Here is a 20,294-nt window from a genome sequence, read left to right as displayed (position 1 = left end):
ACCTTCATCCAGACAGCAGTCAGTGTCACAGTACAAATTATACAATGAGATTTTTTTTTAAATAATAAAATCATCCCCGGTGACTTTGTATGTGGGGGATTTACACAACATACTGTAACCTTTTCACAGAAATGAAATCTACCTCGAGTAGATTTGCGATTAGGTGAGCTGGCACACTTTGCACAAAAAGTATATGGTATTGCAAAGATGAAATATAAGTGGTTATTAGAAAATATACACAACTAGACCCATTTTTTTTTTTAAACCAACAATCATTGTTTAGCACAGGGGTGGGCAATCTCAGTCCACGAGGGCCGGTGTCCCTGCAGGTTTTAGATCTCCCCTTGGGTCAACACACCTGAATCACACGATTAGTTCTTTAACAGGCCTCTGAGAGAACTTCAGGACATGTTGAGGAGCTAATTTAGCCATTTAAATCAGCTGTGTTGGTTCGAGGACACATCTAAAACCAGGTCTCATGGACTTAGATTGCCCACCCCTGGTTTAGCATGTTAAAAAGCTGATTGACTCAAAGAATAATCTTAAGATGCAACAAATTTCGATGTCCAAAATCTATTCGGGAAAACCAAAAAAAATGAACAAAAAAAACAAAAACCGAAGAAATTTCTTCAGAAAATTTTGTTCTATCGTTTATTGTAAGAGATGAAGAGAATGGCTAAAAACACTTGAGACCTTTGACAAAACCGTGCACACTGGCTCCAGACAGAGCAGAGCAGTAGAAAACAACTTTGGTTCTTTTTTCTTTTCCCCCCCCAGAGGTTTATCAGGATCCCCGACTCTCTAGTCTGACAAACGGACACCTGAAGGGTTAACTTAATGAAAAGTTATCAGAGCCAAGCTGTGCTGGTTTGTGCAGGGAGAAGTAAATATGGAAGCTTCGGCTTTGAGTTCCCTGCTTGCAACCTTCATCTGTTAGAAGCTTAAAAATGCTGATGAGTTGCAGAAAAACACCACCCTTTTTTATTGCTTCTTTAATCAGTAAAACAGCTTTAGTTGTGCCAACACAAGCTTACATTACAAGTTATAAACAATGTGTCATGAATGACGCTGTTAATCATGGTCATGTACATTTTTGATCAATTTAATGTAGCTAGATAAAAACAAATGTGCTTCTCTTTTTTGAAAAAACAAAACATGGGTAACCCAAACTTTTCAGCAGCTGTAATAATAACTAGAATTTTATTGGGCTGCCGGTAAATTATAGATTACAATCACACTAGTAAATCAACTAATCTTTAGTTTCAATTCCAGACCACAATTTTCGATTTTCACTTTAGTTTCAGGTTTTGGGTTTCAGGAATAATCATGAGTCATCTATTCTGGGCGTTACTACCAAGCAAAATTTGTCTCGTATTTAAGAGATTCTTGTACAGTAGTGCAGAGGAAATAATTTCACACCAGCTGATTTTAGACACACACACACACACACACACACACACACACGGTTGCAGCGAAATGTTTGCCATGCTTCCTGTTTTTCTAAAATAACCTTACTGTGCACATCTGTCTCTGTCATAATGAAAGATGAGGACAGGTCAGAGTCCAGTGAGAGGCAAGCCTCGCACATCTTACATAATAGTACTCCGACAACCTGTCTGCCTGATTCAAAGAACACTCCCTGCTCTCACGGGGCAGTGGATAAATAAGTCATGAGCTGGAGGATTGTGTGACAACAGTGCTCGACAGACAGTCACAACAACACATGCTGGCAGGAAGAAGACAGCTCTAGGTTTGGCAACTGCTTTCAAATGGGATGCGACTGTGACTGATGGCCCCCAAAGTGTTGGTGTTGATTTCCAAAAAGCTGCAAAACTTAGATGCTAAACAATCAGCTCCATTAAGACGTCTGTGTAGCTGTGAAATGGTGACATGCTGCAGAAAACTGATTCACTGACTAATTAAAAGCACTGCAGGACCGCTTCTCTGCAAACCATAAAAATTAGGTCACTTCCACTACATAACTGAGAGCGTGGATTCAGGCGCCACACAGTGGCCAGTCTGAGCAGCCTCAGCTACATTTACTGAGTGGGTTATGCTACATTAACGTCTGCTACAGTTCACAGCACTGAAAATAATGAAGAAAAACAACAACAAAAAGCTACATCAGCAAGATTTATAGCATATACTCTGAAAACAACATGAAGTAGGCTCTGCAGTATTTTTAAAAGTACCATTTATTTTATTTTAAAATATTTAGAAACTTAAGAATCCCAAAGGTTTGTTAAATTCAGTTTTGACAACAAAATTCATCATTTTAGACGCGATTAACTGTGTTAAAGCACAGCTCTATTAAAAGAAAACAAAAACACCACAATTCATTATTAATGATTACATCAGCTGTGCAAAAGCATTCTTCATATCCAGTTCAAATTCCAAACAATATCACTGCATCACTAAAAAACAAACATGGAACCATAAATGGGAAGCAATGGGAGGTATTAATGGTGTCAGCAGAGTATACCGTGGGTGTGAAAAAAAAGAAAGTTCACCTCCTTTAGTGGAGAGACGCCGTCACCCGTATCAGACGTGCTGTGACCTGGGTGAAGCAAGTGAACAAGGTCCTGGAATGTAGTTACAATTTCAGAGTGCCCACAAATTAGTTGTTTTTGTTTTTAAAAGGACACCAGAAGGAATTCTAAGACAGTAATGCATGGTAACAAAACTTTAATAGTTAAAAATCAACTACATAATAAATTAAAAAGGTGAAGGGATGACTCTAGATGAGCACAGCACAATAAGTGTATTTTAATTCAGTCCTGTGAAAGCTTTTTCATGGCTGAATGTGAAGCCGCATCTCTCCACCTTCTTGGTGCAACACTGTAACTGTATCTAAACACTTCAATATAAAACCGTTCTAAGCACCATGGCTCCCTTTGCACCTGGCATCAACATGCATTCTGGCTGCATTTAAGTCCAACAATCCACATCTGCAGTCGCTTGAGGCACTAAAGATAAATAAGCAGGTTTGAAAGTAAAAAGCGACAACTACCAATGTGGAAGCAAACAATGCGGAATGCACATATATGGAATGTTTTGGTTGGGCTCTGTGTCACAGTGTTTCAACACTGATGGCGTTTATATCCACCAGATGCAGAAAAAGTCCTCTTTCTTTAACGCTGCTGCTAAGCATAGTTTCTGTATTGCTTTGTTAAACCTGATTAACCTTAGAAAATGTTTACACGCAGCCCACTGGGGTCAAATCGCTGGAATTGGAAAATGTGGTGGATCATTATTTGCTTGATGTGTCGTTTTGTGTGATGTGAAGCTGAAGTTATGATTCATGCTAATGCCAGATATCATAAGAGCCTGTGATACCATTATCATCATTAGCTCTAATGTTGTATAATATCAAATAGCTATATAAAAGTCCTGCTTTGACAAAATCCATTTACATGTTTTTGTGGTTATATACATTTATAATAAAAGTAACCAATATCACCCTTTTTAGTTTTCTCGAATCAGAACCACACGCACCATTTGGAACTGACTGAGGATTTGTCTGTAAAATGATGCCGGGGGTGGTGAATCTCCCACATTCAGACTGGCAAAGTGTCTGTTCTGTGGTATGTTGCTCAAGCTTCAAACTCTGAAGTCATACTTATCCTGTAGTGTGAGTAGGCGGAAGAGGAAGGAGGAGGATTGGTGGGATCCAAAGTCTTCGGAGGAAGTTCGGTAAGTATGTATTCGGGCAAGGCCTCTGGCGCTCCCATTCCCAAAGTATATTCCTGAGTGAACTCCATGCATAGTAGTGGCAATGACGACGAGTGCGTCAGTGGTCACAGAAATTGCTCGCGCTCACACCCACGCATGTCGCTCACAGACAAATAGTTAGTTCATTGTTCACTGGCTCAAGCAAGCTGCTAGTAGTTGAGTAGGCGCTCCCTTTCTGTGCCAGACCAGCTCTTCTTAGCAGCAAACACCTTTGCTTTGTTCACTGACGGACCTGTGAAGAGTCAAACACGTTAAAGTCAGTATAAACAGCCTCTATATTGGTGCACTTGTTTCTTCTATTTACCGCATTACTGACCTATATAGCTGAGCAGTACAGGGAGGAAGATGAGGCCGTGCGCCGCCCCCAGCAGCACTATGGCCAAGTACATCCTAAAATAAAAGACCTGGAAGATCTGCGACTTGGAAAGTGCCAGGATTAAGATGCCTCCAAACTTTGTTAATGTGATCCCACTGAAAACCTGCAGAAAGAGGAAAAAGTTACATGAGGCAGTGATAATTAAAAGTAAACGTGACCCTTTCATCTAGCAGTTTTTTTTATGCGCTGCATTACCAAAGTGCCAAAATTATTCTTTAAGCCAAAAGAGATCATAATACGACGCCCTCTTGTGGATTTAATGAGAGGTGAAAAACTTACTGAGCTGCCCATGTGAGCTAGGGCCTCCTCAGCACGCTCCACTCTGTTGTTCTTCACACTGACGGTGAAGGCTCGCACGATGTGACTGCAGAACTCCACCGAGATCCCACAGCTCTGCAACAGAGGACAGGAAACACCTCAGCACCACCAACATGAACATTCAGGAGTTCTATTCTGTGTGAGGTTTTCTAATCTTTTTTTTTGTGGTTTTTTTGTATGTGTTTTTTTTTTAAATTAATACAACATATTACTTTGCCAACACATCTGCAAACCTTTAGGGACACTGTTACATTGCAAAGACAAAATCCCTGATTGGAGGACTGAAAATGTAAACAGTCCCAGTTTAAAGGGTACAGCGTGTGAACCAGATGCAAACAGGAACAAAACTTGACTACACCTACATTGTGTTCCGTTTCACCTATTCTACAGTAACAATTGGGGAAACAGTGGCTGGAGGCAGCAGCACAAAATGACATCGGCCATGGCAACCTTGCTTTTATATACAAATATACCGAGAACACAGTCAAGCTGGCAGCCACCGGAATCACTGATTGCAAAGATGTGTTTGCAATCTATAGGCGTTTAACAGTGAGAGAATTCTTTGGAAATTTGTCTCACTGATTGCAGTCAGACTGTGATTGTTTGAAGACAGGTTGCCTCCCACAAGGCAATCTGTGCAATTGACTCAAGTAGCTGCTGGAACTGCTTACAATGAGTTGCTGGATGTTAAAGTTTAAAAAAAATAAATAAATAATTCAGTGCAATCACTGGGCAACCACAGATTCTACTCCTATTTGCAAAAAAAAAAAAAAAAAAGGCATTTTTCTCCTACTGTGACTGAGCTATTAAAGGTTATATCTTTAATAATATCACAAAAAACAACACCTATATAAAACACTTAACGCTCAATGAACCAGTATATTAGGATTAGTTGTTACTGTATTGTGAAAAGCATGCAATAGAAAACAAAATCAACAAAATCTGGGTTTAAAATACAAAGCTTTTTGGTTTTCCACTGTATTAAAGTGGATATTTTGGTTAAATGATAGACTTTCACATGATTACAGTGTAAAACAGGCTCACTCTATCAAACCTAAACTCCGAGTCCAGTGAATTCAAGGTGCTCTTACCATAACCAGGTTCACAAGTGATACTGCATTGAGACTGATGTCCCACAGCCACATGACACCGAACATGTTGACCAGAATCATCGCGATGGTAATGCTGACCAGCACGCCTGCCCACAGCTCGAAGCCCAGCAGCACCGTCGTCACCACAAATATGGCTGCCAGCGAGACGCACAGGTTCAGGATCGTGTCATTCATGATGGTGAGGTACTGCTCGTAAAACACATAGAAGACGCTGCAAAGGAGGAGAAGACACATTAGTTAGCAATAAACTGTTATCTCAATAGATAAAAGAGTATGTGTTTAATACTTGTATTGAAATATTGGTCTATATGTTTAAAAACAACAAGGAACTGTCGCTTTATTACATTGCATTTTTAAACTAGTTACCAATCATCCTGTTCTGACAAACAGCAAATGTAATTTCATAAAAAAATAAAGTGAAATTTGTAGAGAACAGAAAACGCTTTAATGTCAAACATCTGCATTTCCATAAATGTTAACCTTTCACTGCATTATTCCTGATTCTCCTAGGTAATATTTTTATATTTTGAATTGACCCTGAGGTGCCGTACCCATTTTATTTAGCCCCCACTCCTGGTGCTTCCCACCTGTTTTTGTACTTCGTTAATGTTTTATATCAATAACTTATTGCATTATTGTGAAGCACTTTGGTCTACCTTTGGTTTTAAATCTGCTATATAAATAAAATTGTACTGTATTGTATTGCAATGTTGTTTTCTTTGCTGTGTGTTTATCTACAACCTACTTCCCCACCTCTGATAACCCTAAAGTTTCAGTTCAAAAAATTCAGCATACACCACCATAAACCATAAAACAGCGGCTGAAACTGAAAACTTTTCATTTGGAACAAACTTTAATAAAGAACTATAAAATGATTTATATATATGCGCGGCAGGTTGATACGATAGGTCTTACCTGTAGGCGAAAACTTTGTGGTCCATGGACTCACTGATATTTTTGGCCAGGATTCGAGCCATTTTCAGAGCCTCTACATAGTCTGGGGACTCCTTTAGGATGGTGTGGTAAGTCATGAAGTACGTGGCTCCTACCCCTGTGTTGTTGGGATACAGGTCAACTGCGGCAGCATAGGCTGCATGGCCACTAGAGGAATATGGGAAGAAGTGAAACATCATAATCCACAACAAAGCTGGTACACCGTGCTTTCAATAGAAGGAGGAGATGTCGACAGAGCTTTAAAATTACCCTTTTCCGCATTTCAGGTTGGGGTTGTCAGACAGGAACATGGGTAAAAAGTGCATGAAGTCTTCTCCTTCAGGCCTCTTTTTTCCACTGGGAGTCATCGGCCGACAGGATACACAGGACGAGTTCACCACTGGAAAAATACATCAATCAGTACATATAATTCTGCACATTTATTGTGACAAAAAACACAAGAACAGAAAACTAATAAAGTAACAAGTGAATGTTTTGGAAAGTCTGATATACAACATAGAGGTGATTAACATACAATATATACAGATCACACTGTCAACATTATTACTAAGATTACCATTATCATCACCATGGATACAGATTCCTGCACCTGTTTTTTGTTCTGAAAAATGTAATGCACCTTACTTTAACTGTTTAAGTTCTTATATTGCCTTGTTGTTTTGGCATGGATTATACGTTTTACAGCCATTGTTTCATATGAAGAACTAGAAATAAAAACCTTTGGCCAGACTGGCCCATTGTAACGGCAGAGTTATGGGGTTATGAAACAAGCGTTCAAAGCACTGAATAAAACTTTACCGGAGGCATTGCAGAAGGCCCCGGTGGTGTTGTAGTACCGACAGCAGGTGGACTGAGGCTTCACCCAGTCAAAGTAGTCATCCAGCCAGGAGGATGGTGTGCTGGCAATGCTTGTGCTATAAGCAGAAGAACAAATAAATAAATAGCTCTGGCATCACAACATCAAAGCAGACAGGTTTCAAAACCTTTGCAGGATCTAAAGTTTAGCAATTGATATATTAATTTACACAAACACTTAAACAGTTGGATCAGGAGCTCAGACTTACTAGTTGCTTATAAGTGAGGCTGTGTAGACCTGCTGCACCAGGGAGTTGTTGTTACACCCCACCCCTCCACACACAGCATTCTGACCCTCTGGGCTACTGTAGTTGAGACCTTCCTCTACCACAAAGTAAACAGGTGCTCCAGTGTGGAGATACTCGCTCATGTTCTTGAAGTACTGCAATACATACGAGTCCTAGAGAGAAAGAAACTGTCAGAGCTGCCCGCAGGAAAAAGGATGTGAGACAAGATATCGTGCTTGTTCCATGCCCCCCCACACACACAGCTGTGAGAAATTATGGCACATTACATGCATGATTTAGCTTCCTGAATGACTAAGCAGCAAACTAACCAGACTACAAATTTCAATGTCACTGCTGAATGTTGCTACAATCAACCTGTAGACAAACTTTTCCAAAAGTATCAAAATGGTTGAAATGGTGTACATAAAACTTACATCCGGCATGGATAATTTCTGGTCCAGTCCGATCTCAACTTTATTCACCACAGCAATACTGAAGGAGAGCATTCCCACAAACACTGCCACCTATAAATAACAATGATCATGAATGCATGCTCATGATAAACAATTCTTCAAATCAAACCCAAAAACCTGTTTTTAGCTAATTATTAAAAGGCAGGCGTGCATGACTACACTGAGGTACTCACTATGACCGGTCGCACCCACTCTGTGAGGATGAATGGGGCGAAGACTTTCTTGAAAAACTGGAACAGGAAGCCATCTGTTTTGATTTCCTGTCCTTCTGGCAGCGTCACGCAGCAGCAGATATCAAGTCGATTCCTCTATTAGACACAAACAACAAAGCATTTGATAAGTGTACGTTACCACTACTGACCTAGTCTGAAACTATCAAGAATATGCACTCAAACATTTGTTATTGAGATTCAAATACACTCCAAACTCCACTAGGAAATTTGAACAATAAGAAGAAACATCACTGCACCAATTTCATTTTAAATCTCCTCAAAATTAGATTAAGAGTTTGCTGGGACTGAAACTTTCAGCTTAAATATTTGGCAAAACATCTCCATAAACCCTCAGTCTGTAAATCTCTAACTCTGTTCATATGATCGTCTCACCTCTTGCCTTTTAGCGTCCAGACCGAGCAAGCTGACAAAGCAACTGATCTGCAAAAGGAAATCAATAAAAACAGCCAAGCCAGCAAACATGGAGAACGTCCTGACTGCTGGCATGCTGGTCAACGCTCCTGGAAAAGAAAAAGAAAAGAATTATTTTATCAGTATGTGACTCACCAGGGCACTTTGACACATTTTGTGGCCATGGCAACAATTCGGACCCAAAAAAAAGCAAAAAAAAGCAAAAAAAAAAAAAAAAAAAAAAAAAAAAAAAAAAAATTGTTCCAGCTTTTAATGCCTTTGATAAGTGTAATGGAAACAAACACTATTAGAATCAAGATTCAGACAATCAGCGTTACACAGCCTTGGCATACAGTCAGAAGAGTGAAATAAATAGCACCGTCACTGCCAAGTGACTCAGTTGTTAGAGATTTGAAATAGTCCCATCAGTACAAACAGTGTTACAGAGCATTTATTATACAATCACTGTTGTATGAACACTATGTCAGGGTAGGTATTGATGATAAAAAGAGCAGTTTGATCTGAGAGCTCTCTGTGTACTTGATGTAGTAATAAAGGAAAATGTAATAACCGATCTATTTTACCCAGGAAGAAGGCGACAGTCTCAGAGAAGGAGGACAGAAACAAGCTTGGGGCGATGTCTCCAAGAATACGACCGATCTGCTGGTGGAGTTCTTCCTGTGGCATCCGCTCATCCCTCTGTTCGAAAATACAAATGAAGAACCAATTTAGTACACGTAGCTGGTACAAAAGGGACCCATTTTTATTTACAGCTCCATTTTTCTATTCTTGGACTCACCAGAGTAGCTTAACATGATTCACCGTCTGAAATAATCCTTATTAATCTTACACTGGGCTTGAGCGCAGCCCCTCAGTTCATCATCCATCTGAAACATGCCATCTTATCTCCCCTTCTATTTAGACCACCCCCTCTTTACTCTGATTGGTTGTCAGCCTGACTGACCTTTTGGCAAACATGGATCACTTGCAGATAAGCTGACCTCATTATCTGAACGTTTAGTTATGCTTATAAGAAAAAAACCAAAACAAAACAAAACATAATAGAGAGACAGAAAACTGGACAATAATTTATATTTATTAATATTAATAAAGGTCTAGAGTAGCACCACATTATATGGCAAACCACTTGTTAATTATGTGTCAGTTTAATGGACTGGATTGAAAGAGCTTACCTGGTATGTCTGTACTATGATAAAGATGTTGTCCACTCCAACAGCCAGCACAAGGAAGGGAATGACCTCAATCACAATGAGCGTTAGTGGGACACCACAGTAGCTGAAGATCCCCAGTGAGCAGGCCACAGAGCTCAGCACAATCAGGATACCTGCTATACCCAGGGAAATCTTAGAGTCCACCTGTAGGGGCAAAAGTATAAAAAGCCCATTATGTGCACACTTTATGCACGACTAGAAAAAAAGCTGCCAATCATGTTGATCCAGTTTAGCTAAATTAAAGTCATGTGTTAAATTCTATGGTCACAAACAGGAAGGAGGAGTTACAAAGCATAATGTGTCAAACTATTTCAGGCATGGATTATGTTCACTGATCATTAAAAGCACATGCACAGTGAAGAGAAAGAATTTAATTTTTACCAGCACTCTTCTAAAGCTGTGGATGTGACCCAGGGCCAAGGAGATGTAGATGAACATAATGCCATAGCTGAGGACCACAGTGCTGATGTCGCTGTTGCTCTCTCTGTTGATCTCATCTTCAATGCTCCTCTCTGCACTGAAAGCGATGGTCAGGTTGGGGTTGCTGAAGTTCTTCATAAATTTGATGAACCTGAAATGGAAGCAAAAAACCCAGATGTTAACGTAGGAGCAGCATCTTGAGCTACCGTGAGCTTATTGATCGTTTGTTGTCTCACTCGTTTTCCCATGCCCGAGCTTTCTCCAGTCTGACGGTATCATTCAAATAGTTGTTGATGGGAAAAGTGATCACGAGCGCAGTGGCATTGTTGTAGTTTGTGTCTGTAGTGGGAAAAGAAGGAATACAAAAACAAGATGCATGAACCACTTAAAATGCTTCTCATTTATCAATCATAATAATTAGGATTACTGAACTGACAGTTATTGCTTAATGTTCCTTTTGAAAAAGTGTACAGATTAAAATGGCTTCTAAATTACATCGTCACACTTGGCTGAAGACAAAAATGGGAAGTTGTTCTTACTTTTGATTTAGGCTTTATTTGGATGCAACATTTCAGATCTAGTAATGCTCCATATTCTTGCTATTAGTAGAGATGGCACGATACCACTTTTTTATGTCCGATACCGATATCATAAATTTGGATATCTGCCGATACCGATATGAATCCGATATAGTGTTTTTTAATCAACAAAACTGTTTTTTTAAATATCTTGCTGCATTTTGTGTAAGTTCATACTCAAGTTTAAAACAACAACTACACTAAAGCTATTCTGTTATACCTGTATGCAAAAAAAAATATTTCATAGTTCAGCAATACTGATCAATCTAATAAACTTAGACCTACACCATCCTCCCTATTCTGGTATTTTAAAGAGTACTTAGCGTAAATATTAAGCAACCTAACTAATAGGGTTCCAACTCCCAGCAACAACAAAAATAAATAAATAAAAAATAGGGAACCACCCCTCACGCTCCACCTCATGATGCTTAATCAACGTAATCAACCTTAATTTGATGCAGTGTGAAAAAAAATGCACAGAAATCAATTATTTTTCAAGAAATATTAAATAGATTCAACATCTTTCTTCAACAAAATTGCAGACTGCACAGATGGTACCTTCCCAAAGTAAAAAGTACTATAGCTTACTAGGGTATATTAGACTTAATAGTCACTATATACAGTAATTGACTTCTATTCATTTTACATCAAATTAAAACTTTGGGTGTCAGATAATTATTTATTAAAAGCTAGACATTTTAAATGAGAATAAGAAAGAAAAGTATGTCTTTGTGCCCCCTTTTCCCAGTTAATGCCCTATCGGCCCCCCTGGCTAAACTTTGCTAGATCCGCCCCTGCACAGTTACCAGCCGTCAGCTACGTAGAAAAAGATCCTGGTGTAGAAAGTAATATTAAATAAATTGTAACAACAGCTTATCAAGCTTAAACGTGCTGCTGTTGTTCAGCCGCTGGTTTGCTCTTTCTGGCGCAAAGTGGACCAAAAACAAACAAGAGAGACTCACGACAGAAAAGCCGATCAGCTGATCATTAGCAGTTTCACGATTGAAGTAGCAGCCGGAGAGCAAGAGGCAGTCGCTCGTTAAGCTTAACGTGGGAATGCTTTACAAACATTCAGAGATGGACTTACACACTTGCTTTACTTCTCTCGGGGATAACTTTGTTGGAGATGAAATGCCAGGTTGCTAGCGAAGCTCCAAATGCTATCCAGACCACCGACAGGTCCCGCATGCCACAGCTGCTCTATCACGTGATGCATACTGCTCCGACGTTCTGAGGCGAGTTACGGCGTGTTGCAAGTTTTGTGAGGTGCTTTCGTGATATTTAATGGATCGGATTACATTTTTTATTTTTCTCCGATATCCGATCCAGTAATTTAGGTCAGTATCGGACCGATACCGATACGTAATATCGGATCGGTCCATCTCTAGCTATTAGTACTTGAGTCATTTGTTTTTCATTTTCTAATTGTAGTACAAGATCAGTTCTAATGATGTTGCACTACACTATAATAAATGCAATGCCACAGTTTATTCTGAATCAACACTACTACAACTGCAACATAGCCCAACACCATCTAAACCTCGCCCCGATACTTGTCTCCAACCTGAGCTGTCCCCTCTAAAGTTATTACAAAACCCATCCTTCCATGGTAACTCCAACAAAATATTACAACATAAAATGAATAAAATTAAATTAATGTAGGTATAAATGAATTATATAATCAGTCATTTGGAAGGCCAGACATTTTCTTCTACAACAATCATGCACTGTAGTACTATTATTATTATTTTTTAATTTACCTATTTATATATTTTATAACTTAACACCACTGAAATTTAGACACATGTTATTTCCCCCGTTGGATTTTTCCTGCTTTTAACTTGCACAGAATTATCTCTCTTTTTTTTTTTTTTTTTTCATTGTTTGTTTTGTATGCATTTCATGGCACTTTTTTTTTTAAATCTATTCCATTATTTTATTATAATTTCTAATCAAATTTTTGGCACTTTAGGCCCTCCATACACTGCTACAAATGGAATGTTTATACGCAGAGTACAGCGAGTGATCAAAGACCAAAGTGTTTCTTTCAGCGCAGTAAAACTCAATAAAGGAATAATACGAGAAGCTGTAAACCAATTATGTAACTACTGTAGGGGAGAAAAAAAAAAAAAAAAAACTATTCCCACAGTTCTGGGACAAACAGCAGTAATGATTTGCACTTAGAATTGCTTTTCTATGAAACGTGTTGCATGCAACTTAAAAGTACAATTTCATTAAAACAAAATTCGGAATTGGTGAATACGCAAGTTTCCCCCCCAATGCAACAGTTTAACTACCAGGGTGGCGTCCAAACAACTTTTAACATACAAAGCTGTGCCAGTATAACCCCCATGCTCTGATTGAAGTTGTGTCAAACCGAAGTCATGTGAATATACTTCACAACTCACCATCGTATCCTCCCAGTGCAAGCCAAGGGAAGACAGGGCCACCAAAGGTGCCTAAACAAGGGTCATGTAGCATAGTGGTGTCATTGAGGGAAGCCGGTGCACTGCACAAGCAAAGAGAAAACAATTATGTTAAAGACAACCGTCAGTAAGGGTTTGCAGAAATCTGCGTCACATAAACATTTATTGCACATGACAGCGAATGAGGAAGTTTGAGTGCACTATTTTAAGAAGACACTTTTTTCAGTGACCTCAACTGCACAAAGGAGATTCTTGTTAACTGCAGGTGCCATTTTTCAACTGTTGGTTTGCTTTTTTTAACTTTTAAAAATATTTCTTAGACATTTAACACAAATGTGACAGCAATTAAAACAAGCTGATAAGAAAAGTAAAGGCTAAATCTATCAATAAAACAGATACAAATACTTTTACCTGACACAGTAGAGGAAGTGGTCATGATAGTCAGCCCAGATATAAAATTCATCTCCCATTAAGTGATCCAGTGTAGCGTGGCTGTTCTGGAAGTAGTTTAGGACACTAAGAATTGTACAGTTGTCATTGTACGGAGCCAGAGGAGCCAAGCAGATGTCCTTCAGGGTAACGGATTCTTGATTATATGAGGCTACGAGGCCTTCAATTTCAAGCTGCAGATCCAGGACCTGGTAAGTTGAAAGAAAATGGAAAAAGAAAGGAGAACCTTTTAACCACCGTATGAAAAATTTGCTTGCTTTTCACGTGCAAAGCTTCTATTTTATCTAACAAAGGAAACAGTGACGTTGTTACAGAATTTACACACTGACAGCATTGTGGCTCGGTGGTTAGCAATGTTGCTTCATAGCAGAACGGTCTCTGGTTGAAAACCTGCGTGAGTCTGCATGTTCAGCCAATGCCATTAATGTGGAATATATTAGCCAAGGATACGCTCAAAACAGAGACACCATGGTGCTGTATTTATTTATTTATTGAAGATAAGAAAGTCGCTTGTGTACATTGGGAGAGCATTAAATCATATCTAACCTCATTGAAATATTTGGATGGTTCGTTAATACCTTTTGTTTAAACTTCTATATAGTTTATATGTGTCAAAAATTGTCAAAGTAGACTGAACAGGCTTCCAAAATAAACCAGTGTGTGAATGGGTGAATGACTGAATGTAGCGTAAAGCGCTTTGGGGTCCTTAGGGACTAAGTAAAGCGCTATACAAATACAGGCCAATTGTTTTGTTTTTTTTTTCAAACCAGTCTGACTTCAACTCACCTGATGCAGGAGCTCTTTGTTCAGAACCGAACCGAATGGGAAAGATCCTCCAAAATACGGATTGTAGGTCTCATTGAGCTCGAGTGGAGTAGTTATGATGAGCTGCACAGTTCTAAAGAAAGGTCCAAAGTGTTTGTCGAAGTAATCCTTCTCTTGACGAGCTTGGCTCTTGGGAGATGACCAGAGCTCAACGGGGTCGGTGGTGATGCGCATGTAGGCCAGGCCCCCAGCTGAGGCTCCCACCAGTACCAGGCAACAGAAGAGGATGAGAAATGGATGCCTCACGCAGAAGGAACCCCAGGAGCTGAAGAGCATCCGCAGGCCATTCTCAAAACGCTCACCCAGCGTTTCACAGCATGATGCATTTACTGAAAGGTAGGAAATACCTAGAACTTAGTTTGGGCTGTGTGGTAATTACATCAAGACACATTTGGAGAAATTATGCAGTCTCAATGACATTTCATAGCTGTACCTTGATCAGGATCATCACTGTTAAGTGACAGTGGGTTATTACTGTCCAAAATGGGGCCATACTCAGATGTGATAGCTCTTTTCCTGCAAAGAAGGACAAACATACGATATCATCCAAATCTGTTTTCCACTATGAAATATATTCAGCTACATTATGTACTGCTTGACACAGGACCCAACAGTATACAATCAGAAAGATTTGTTATTTTAATTATTCAACGAATTATAAGATGCAGTTACAATTTCAATGTAAAGCAAGGTGCAAGGCACTCCGCCCCCCGCCCTTTTTCTTTTTAAATTTGCCTGATCAATTAGTTTATGACCTTTTGCCTGCTTAACTTCAGAGAGTGGCATTTGCATTTGGAAGTTGCGACTAAATGAATTCTCAGGGCAAGTAAATCAGACAATTCCTATGCTATAAAAACAACACCGGTTCCTGCTCTTTTCATATGAATGTTTGAGTGAATGAATGAGAGAGAGAATATCAGGAGTGGGATAAACAGTCTGGTAAACTTATGGGAAAAATAAAATGAATCACAAAACGTGGCAACTTGAAAAGGCTCGAGTTCCAACTCAAGGCAAAAGTGGTGGATGCTTGCAGGATCCTTTGAACAGTAATGATAATTTAAAAGAATCACATCAACTCTTTGGACAGACAAACGCAAAATCAGTATGAGTGACGATGTATTTCCCCAGATGAAAACCAAACCATAAGCAGAAAAACAAAAAACAAAAACAAAAAACCTGACAACTGAAACCAGCTGCAGTTAAGGCCTGGCAAAGCATCAAACCTCTTCACACAGTCATCGCCTTTACCCATCATGCGCGTGCAGTCAACCCTCAAGGCTTATCTCGTACCAGAAAAACCCTGCTTAACCTTGAAGTGTGTCATCATACAAATCTCTCCACATCCAACTATACAGTGTGTGTTCAAAGCTAAAAAATTCCATTACCTGTAACACCACACTCCCAGAAGAACTCCAAAAAAGATGAGCAGGAAAGCCATGTAGGAGATCCACATGATGACAGCCATGGCATCGATACCAAGGATGGTCCATGGAGGCGGGAGCAGTGGAGGTACGGGTTTCGGGCCGCAGGACTTTGCGCAGTCCTGACAGGAGCACGGACCTGAACCATCCTCCAGGCTTTCGTTACAGGCGTACGTATTGTTGTTCATGGGAGTGTAACCAGCCAACGGGACATCTAGAGTAAAGACATTGCACATCACAGGACAACAGAGGGATCAGACACTTAAAAATACTCAAGCTCAGAAAACTACTGCTTTTGGGAAAAAAAAAAAAAAAGTACTTGAAAAATACTGACCTGTGAATTTTGGATCGATGGGAAAAGGGGTCTGTTTATTCTCGGTATTGAACATGAACTGGATCCAGTTGGTAGCATTGCATGCTTCTGCAGTCTTGCCACACAGAAGAGATAAGGCCTTCACATTGCTAGATGGTGCCTGGACATCCTTGCATGCATTGTACATGGCTGGCAGAAGTCAAATGACATAATTTTAAAAACAAGGCAAAAAACAAAAAGGTGGCATATAAATAATTAAGTCAACTCCAAATTTAAATGTTATAATTATCAGTCACCAAAAATGAAACAATTACACAAGAATTTGTATAGAACTGATCAAGCTCCCTACTGTTACAATACTGGGAATTCTGGCTAAAAACCTCACCGTTAGAAAATGTTTGTCCAATATAGTATTGCACTGCCATTACGTCTTCGCCAGTAATATTGGTGACATTCATAAACTGACTCTGGTGTGGACTGCAAGTCAGCTCACAGAAGAGGTTCATGAGATTGTAGAAACACGCCGGGCACCTGCAGGCAGCCGCACAGTCAGACAGAAACAGGGAAACAGATTTGCTGCTATAACTCACAAAATAATAAAACAAGTGTAAAAGTCTGTAAAGGTTTCTTGGAGAAAACAAAAGTGTGCTGACATAAAATGAAATTCCTTTGGCCTTTGAGCGAGTCCATGTCTAAATCAATTAACTGGAAAATGCAACGTTGACACTTGAAACATGGAAGACTGTCAGTATGCTGTGTGCCACTGCAGAGTTTATCATCAGAAATTTTTAAAAAAGGGAACAACGATGCCAAGTCAAGCAGGTCATGTGTTCTGGCAGTTTATTATATAACATCTTTGCGTACCGAGACAGGAACTGAAGTGGCAGCTGGAGACTGCCTTTGAGGGTTCGCAACTGGTCAACGTTGCAGCAGAGACTTTTGTTTCCATAGTCGTACCCAGGACAGAGCTCCTTCATATTCAAACACAAAGAGAATGACAACACTTTATAAGAAGATTTCTGTAAGAGGAAACCTGTGGGATGCTTTAGGTGTCAAAAAATGTGAGCAATAAGAGAAGAAACCCCCCCCAAAAAAAAAACATCAAAGGGCTGTACGTACAGTGAGAAGCAGATAACCATCAGGTGGTAGTGGCTTAGGTGGACCAGTGTAGTTGCAGTTGTACTTTTTTCCAGGCACAGGCGAGTTACCGCACTCACCGTACCACACGCAGTGATGGGCCGCAACATGATACTTGTAAAACAAGAAAATCAGAAGTCATTTATTTAGTGATCGCAGCGACAACTGCAGTGCAAGTTTATGCTCGTTTCAGCTGCACAGTCCAGTACAACATGTTTTTTGTTTTTTTTAACTCATGTGACTCAACTTCAATTTTCACCAAGTGAGGATATGGTCAAAACCAAGAGGGCAAAGAGAAAGCCCAGACGCATTTAGTTTCTCTAAAGGCTACAGCAGACCATATGACTTTGTAGACCAATGACCTGACTTCCTTTAGATACATTTCCGCCTCAAAGACTTTCAGAGTGAGTGTGCTTTGAGGGCTGCAGAGATTTATGAAAAAAAAAAAAAAAACACCAAAAAACTAAAACTGTGATTAAATGTAATTGATAAAAGTTTACAAGATTAAATATCAACTCAGGATGTTGGAATGAGACTTGAAACAGTGGCAGCAGTTAGAAATGCTAGCACTTACACAGTGATTTTTTTTTTTTTTTAATTCGTCTCACTCACTCTCAATCACTTTTTTCTATAAGGTCTAATATTCACACACACCAACTTAAACTGGGGTTCAGCATTGTGCCCAGGCTGGGGCTAACTGGGGAATCGATCCACCAACCTACCTCCTGAGCCACAGCAGAAGTGGGTGGCCCTTACGAGCGTTCAAATATGTGTGAAAAGAGACCACCCCTTAACAGAGCCACATTTATGCATTCTTGCATTTGTGTTTGAGAGTAATGAGAGTTCATCGGTACATGACTGCAGATTCTCACTTCCCTTACACAAACGCAAAGAGTAGCCACATTTGTCTCTCTCCATTCCTCTCCTGTCATCCCTCCAAGAGGGTGAAGAGCTGAAGTGAATAGAGGGAGGTTTCCTTGCTTTCACTCCTCTCCGCCAGCTTTTCCTCCAGCAGACTGTGTGACTTTCATTGAAACTGCTTAAGGGGATTTAACAAATTTGGATGCAGACGACATTTAACAGAGTTAAATATCAGACCGGGTCTCATTTCCTGTGTTTCTAGTATCTTGTGCTTTGTATGTCTGAAAATAGTCACTTCACTTCTGCAAACATGTTTTCTTTTCATCTGGTATTTTTAAGAATACCCTTTGAAAAGCAGACAGACACATTTCTCAGTTTTTGTTTTCCAATCAGTCAACCATGGAGAGATACTCTTACATAAAGATTTAAAACTAAACTTTTTTTTTTTCTGTTTATTCAGCATCAGTGCGCTCTCACATGCTTTTTGCTTTCCGATGAGTAACTTAAGGAAGTTGATTCACTTACTCCACAAACTTTTATGGGAAAGCCTGTCACACTTTGTCCTACTCGTGTCTTGTGGTGCGAAGATGACACTTGACATTAGAATATCACTAAAAATTGAAAGTGCAGCCAGAGCTAGTGACCAAACTCTGCATCTATCAAAATTAAGTCTTGTTAATTCAGGGTAAAAAGCAAAACTCCGCCTGGGAATATTCAGAGAAATTCACCTCAACTCAGGAGCCATGCATACTCAGAGCCTTTGCTAAAATACTTTCAGCTTCATCCACAGCAGCCACAAATCAATACTCTTTCACTGATTTTGACATTCCTGCTGCTTCTGTCAGGATATCTTATCCTAAAGAGGTAATGATTAATCAGATTCTGGTGTTTTAGCAGGATTTCAAAAAAGTGCAGTCAGTGGACTGACCTAATTACATCATGAGGAGAGCAAACAATGCAGTGACAGTCAGGAGCTGGGAGGCTTAGCATTATCTACATCTGATTAAATCACAGACAAATTCTTTTTTTTGTCTGCTTTGATCAAAAATCCTTTAAACTGATCTTAAATTATTTTATGGGTATTTCTTAAGGAGATGCAGTAATTTAAACGTTTATCAATACATGCAGAAGTTGAAGCTGGCACACAAAACTGTGCTTTTTTTTTTTTATGTGAATTGATGTTAATCTCAAAATAAACCCCAGTAGTTTCAAGTCTCATGAGCGTCTGTATTCTCTCATTGCACCATTTTTTTCCAGCAGCTCCGCGGTTACTACATCAGCTACATGACGTGTAGTTCAAATACTTGATACATCCAAATAAAAAGCGAATTTTTCACCACAGCTATTCCTTCTAACTAGCTAGCTTTTAACTCGCAGGTTTTGTTCACCCTTTGACAGGCTTGAGATTTTAGCGACATTTATCATAGCTGTGATGACATTTCGGGAGCCATTAGTCAGCACACAAATCTGGTTTCGACAATCGCTGAACCTAGAACCTGTACACGCACCGCCGGTCTCATGTTAGTCCGCAACAAAGCAGCAGTACTAACCCCAGCTATATGTTCAAACCGACATTAAGCCAATTATCGTCTAATATTGTCTTCAATATATGCAAAATAGGGTGAATACTTTTAATAGCTCAACTCAGCCTAAATCCGAGTTTCCCTCGACAACTGATAAACAAACACTAGCTACGCCTGAGCTGAGTCATTAAACAGTCACGAGAGCGGTGACGTTAAATCAAACTTACCGATCTAAAATAACCCTCGGCCAGGAATATAACGAGGAAGAGCAGACTTAAGAAGCTTCTCCCTGCCATGAGCCCCATCTCGGTGCCTGAAACGATCAAATTCAACTGACTTGCTCAGGTAAACTTTACATTTCCTCACAACTGTCTTCTTCTTCTTCTTCTTCTTCCTCCCAATATTTATTTGGGGCGGAGATAAATATTTATCCCAGCG

The 20,294-nt window shown here is 39.6% G+C and overlaps 1 protein-coding gene across 1 annotated transcript; it reads right to left on the bottom strand.

Moving 5' to 3' along the window:
* Positions 1–2,177: 2,177 nt before the first annotated feature.
* On the bottom strand, positions 2,178–20,242 carry npc1 (Niemann-Pick disease, type C1). The gene is made up of 25 exons (XM_086273274.1): positions 20,084–20,242; positions 17,455–17,586; positions 17,200–17,306; positions 16,721–16,866; positions 16,357–16,524; positions 15,987–16,236; positions 15,035–15,117; positions 14,563–14,930; positions 13,738–13,964; positions 13,309–13,409; positions 10,559–10,661; positions 10,284–10,473; positions 9,864–10,046; positions 9,255–9,369; positions 8,653–8,780; positions 8,221–8,355; positions 8,009–8,098; positions 7,557–7,747; positions 7,291–7,406; positions 6,742–6,871; positions 6,454–6,639; positions 5,518–5,749; positions 4,388–4,501; positions 4,049–4,211; positions 2,178–3,964 (listed from the first exon to the last, which is right to left on the bottom strand). Exons 1-25 carry the CDS (start codon positions 20,159–20,161, stop codon positions 3,882–3,884), a joined length of 3,819 nt encoding a protein of 1,272 aa, XP_086129400.1. The 5' UTR covers positions 20,162–20,242; the 3' UTR covers positions 2,178–3,881.
* Between the last annotated feature and the right edge of the window lie 52 nt (positions 20,243–20,294).

Source organism: Aulonocara sp. 'chitande type north' Nkhata Bay, linkage group LG18 (assembly GCF_057382095.1).
Source record: "Aulonocara sp. 'chitande type north' Nkhata Bay isolate Kocher_YH1m ecotype deep benthic linkage group LG18, A_spYH_male_GT1.1, whole genome shotgun sequence".
Taxonomy (NCBI): Eukaryota; Metazoa; Chordata; class Actinopteri; order Cichliformes; family Cichlidae; genus Aulonocara; species Aulonocara sp. 'chitande type north' Nkhata Bay.
Note: the sequence above shows the minus strand (reverse complement) of the source record. Positions and strands in the feature narration are given on the sequence as shown.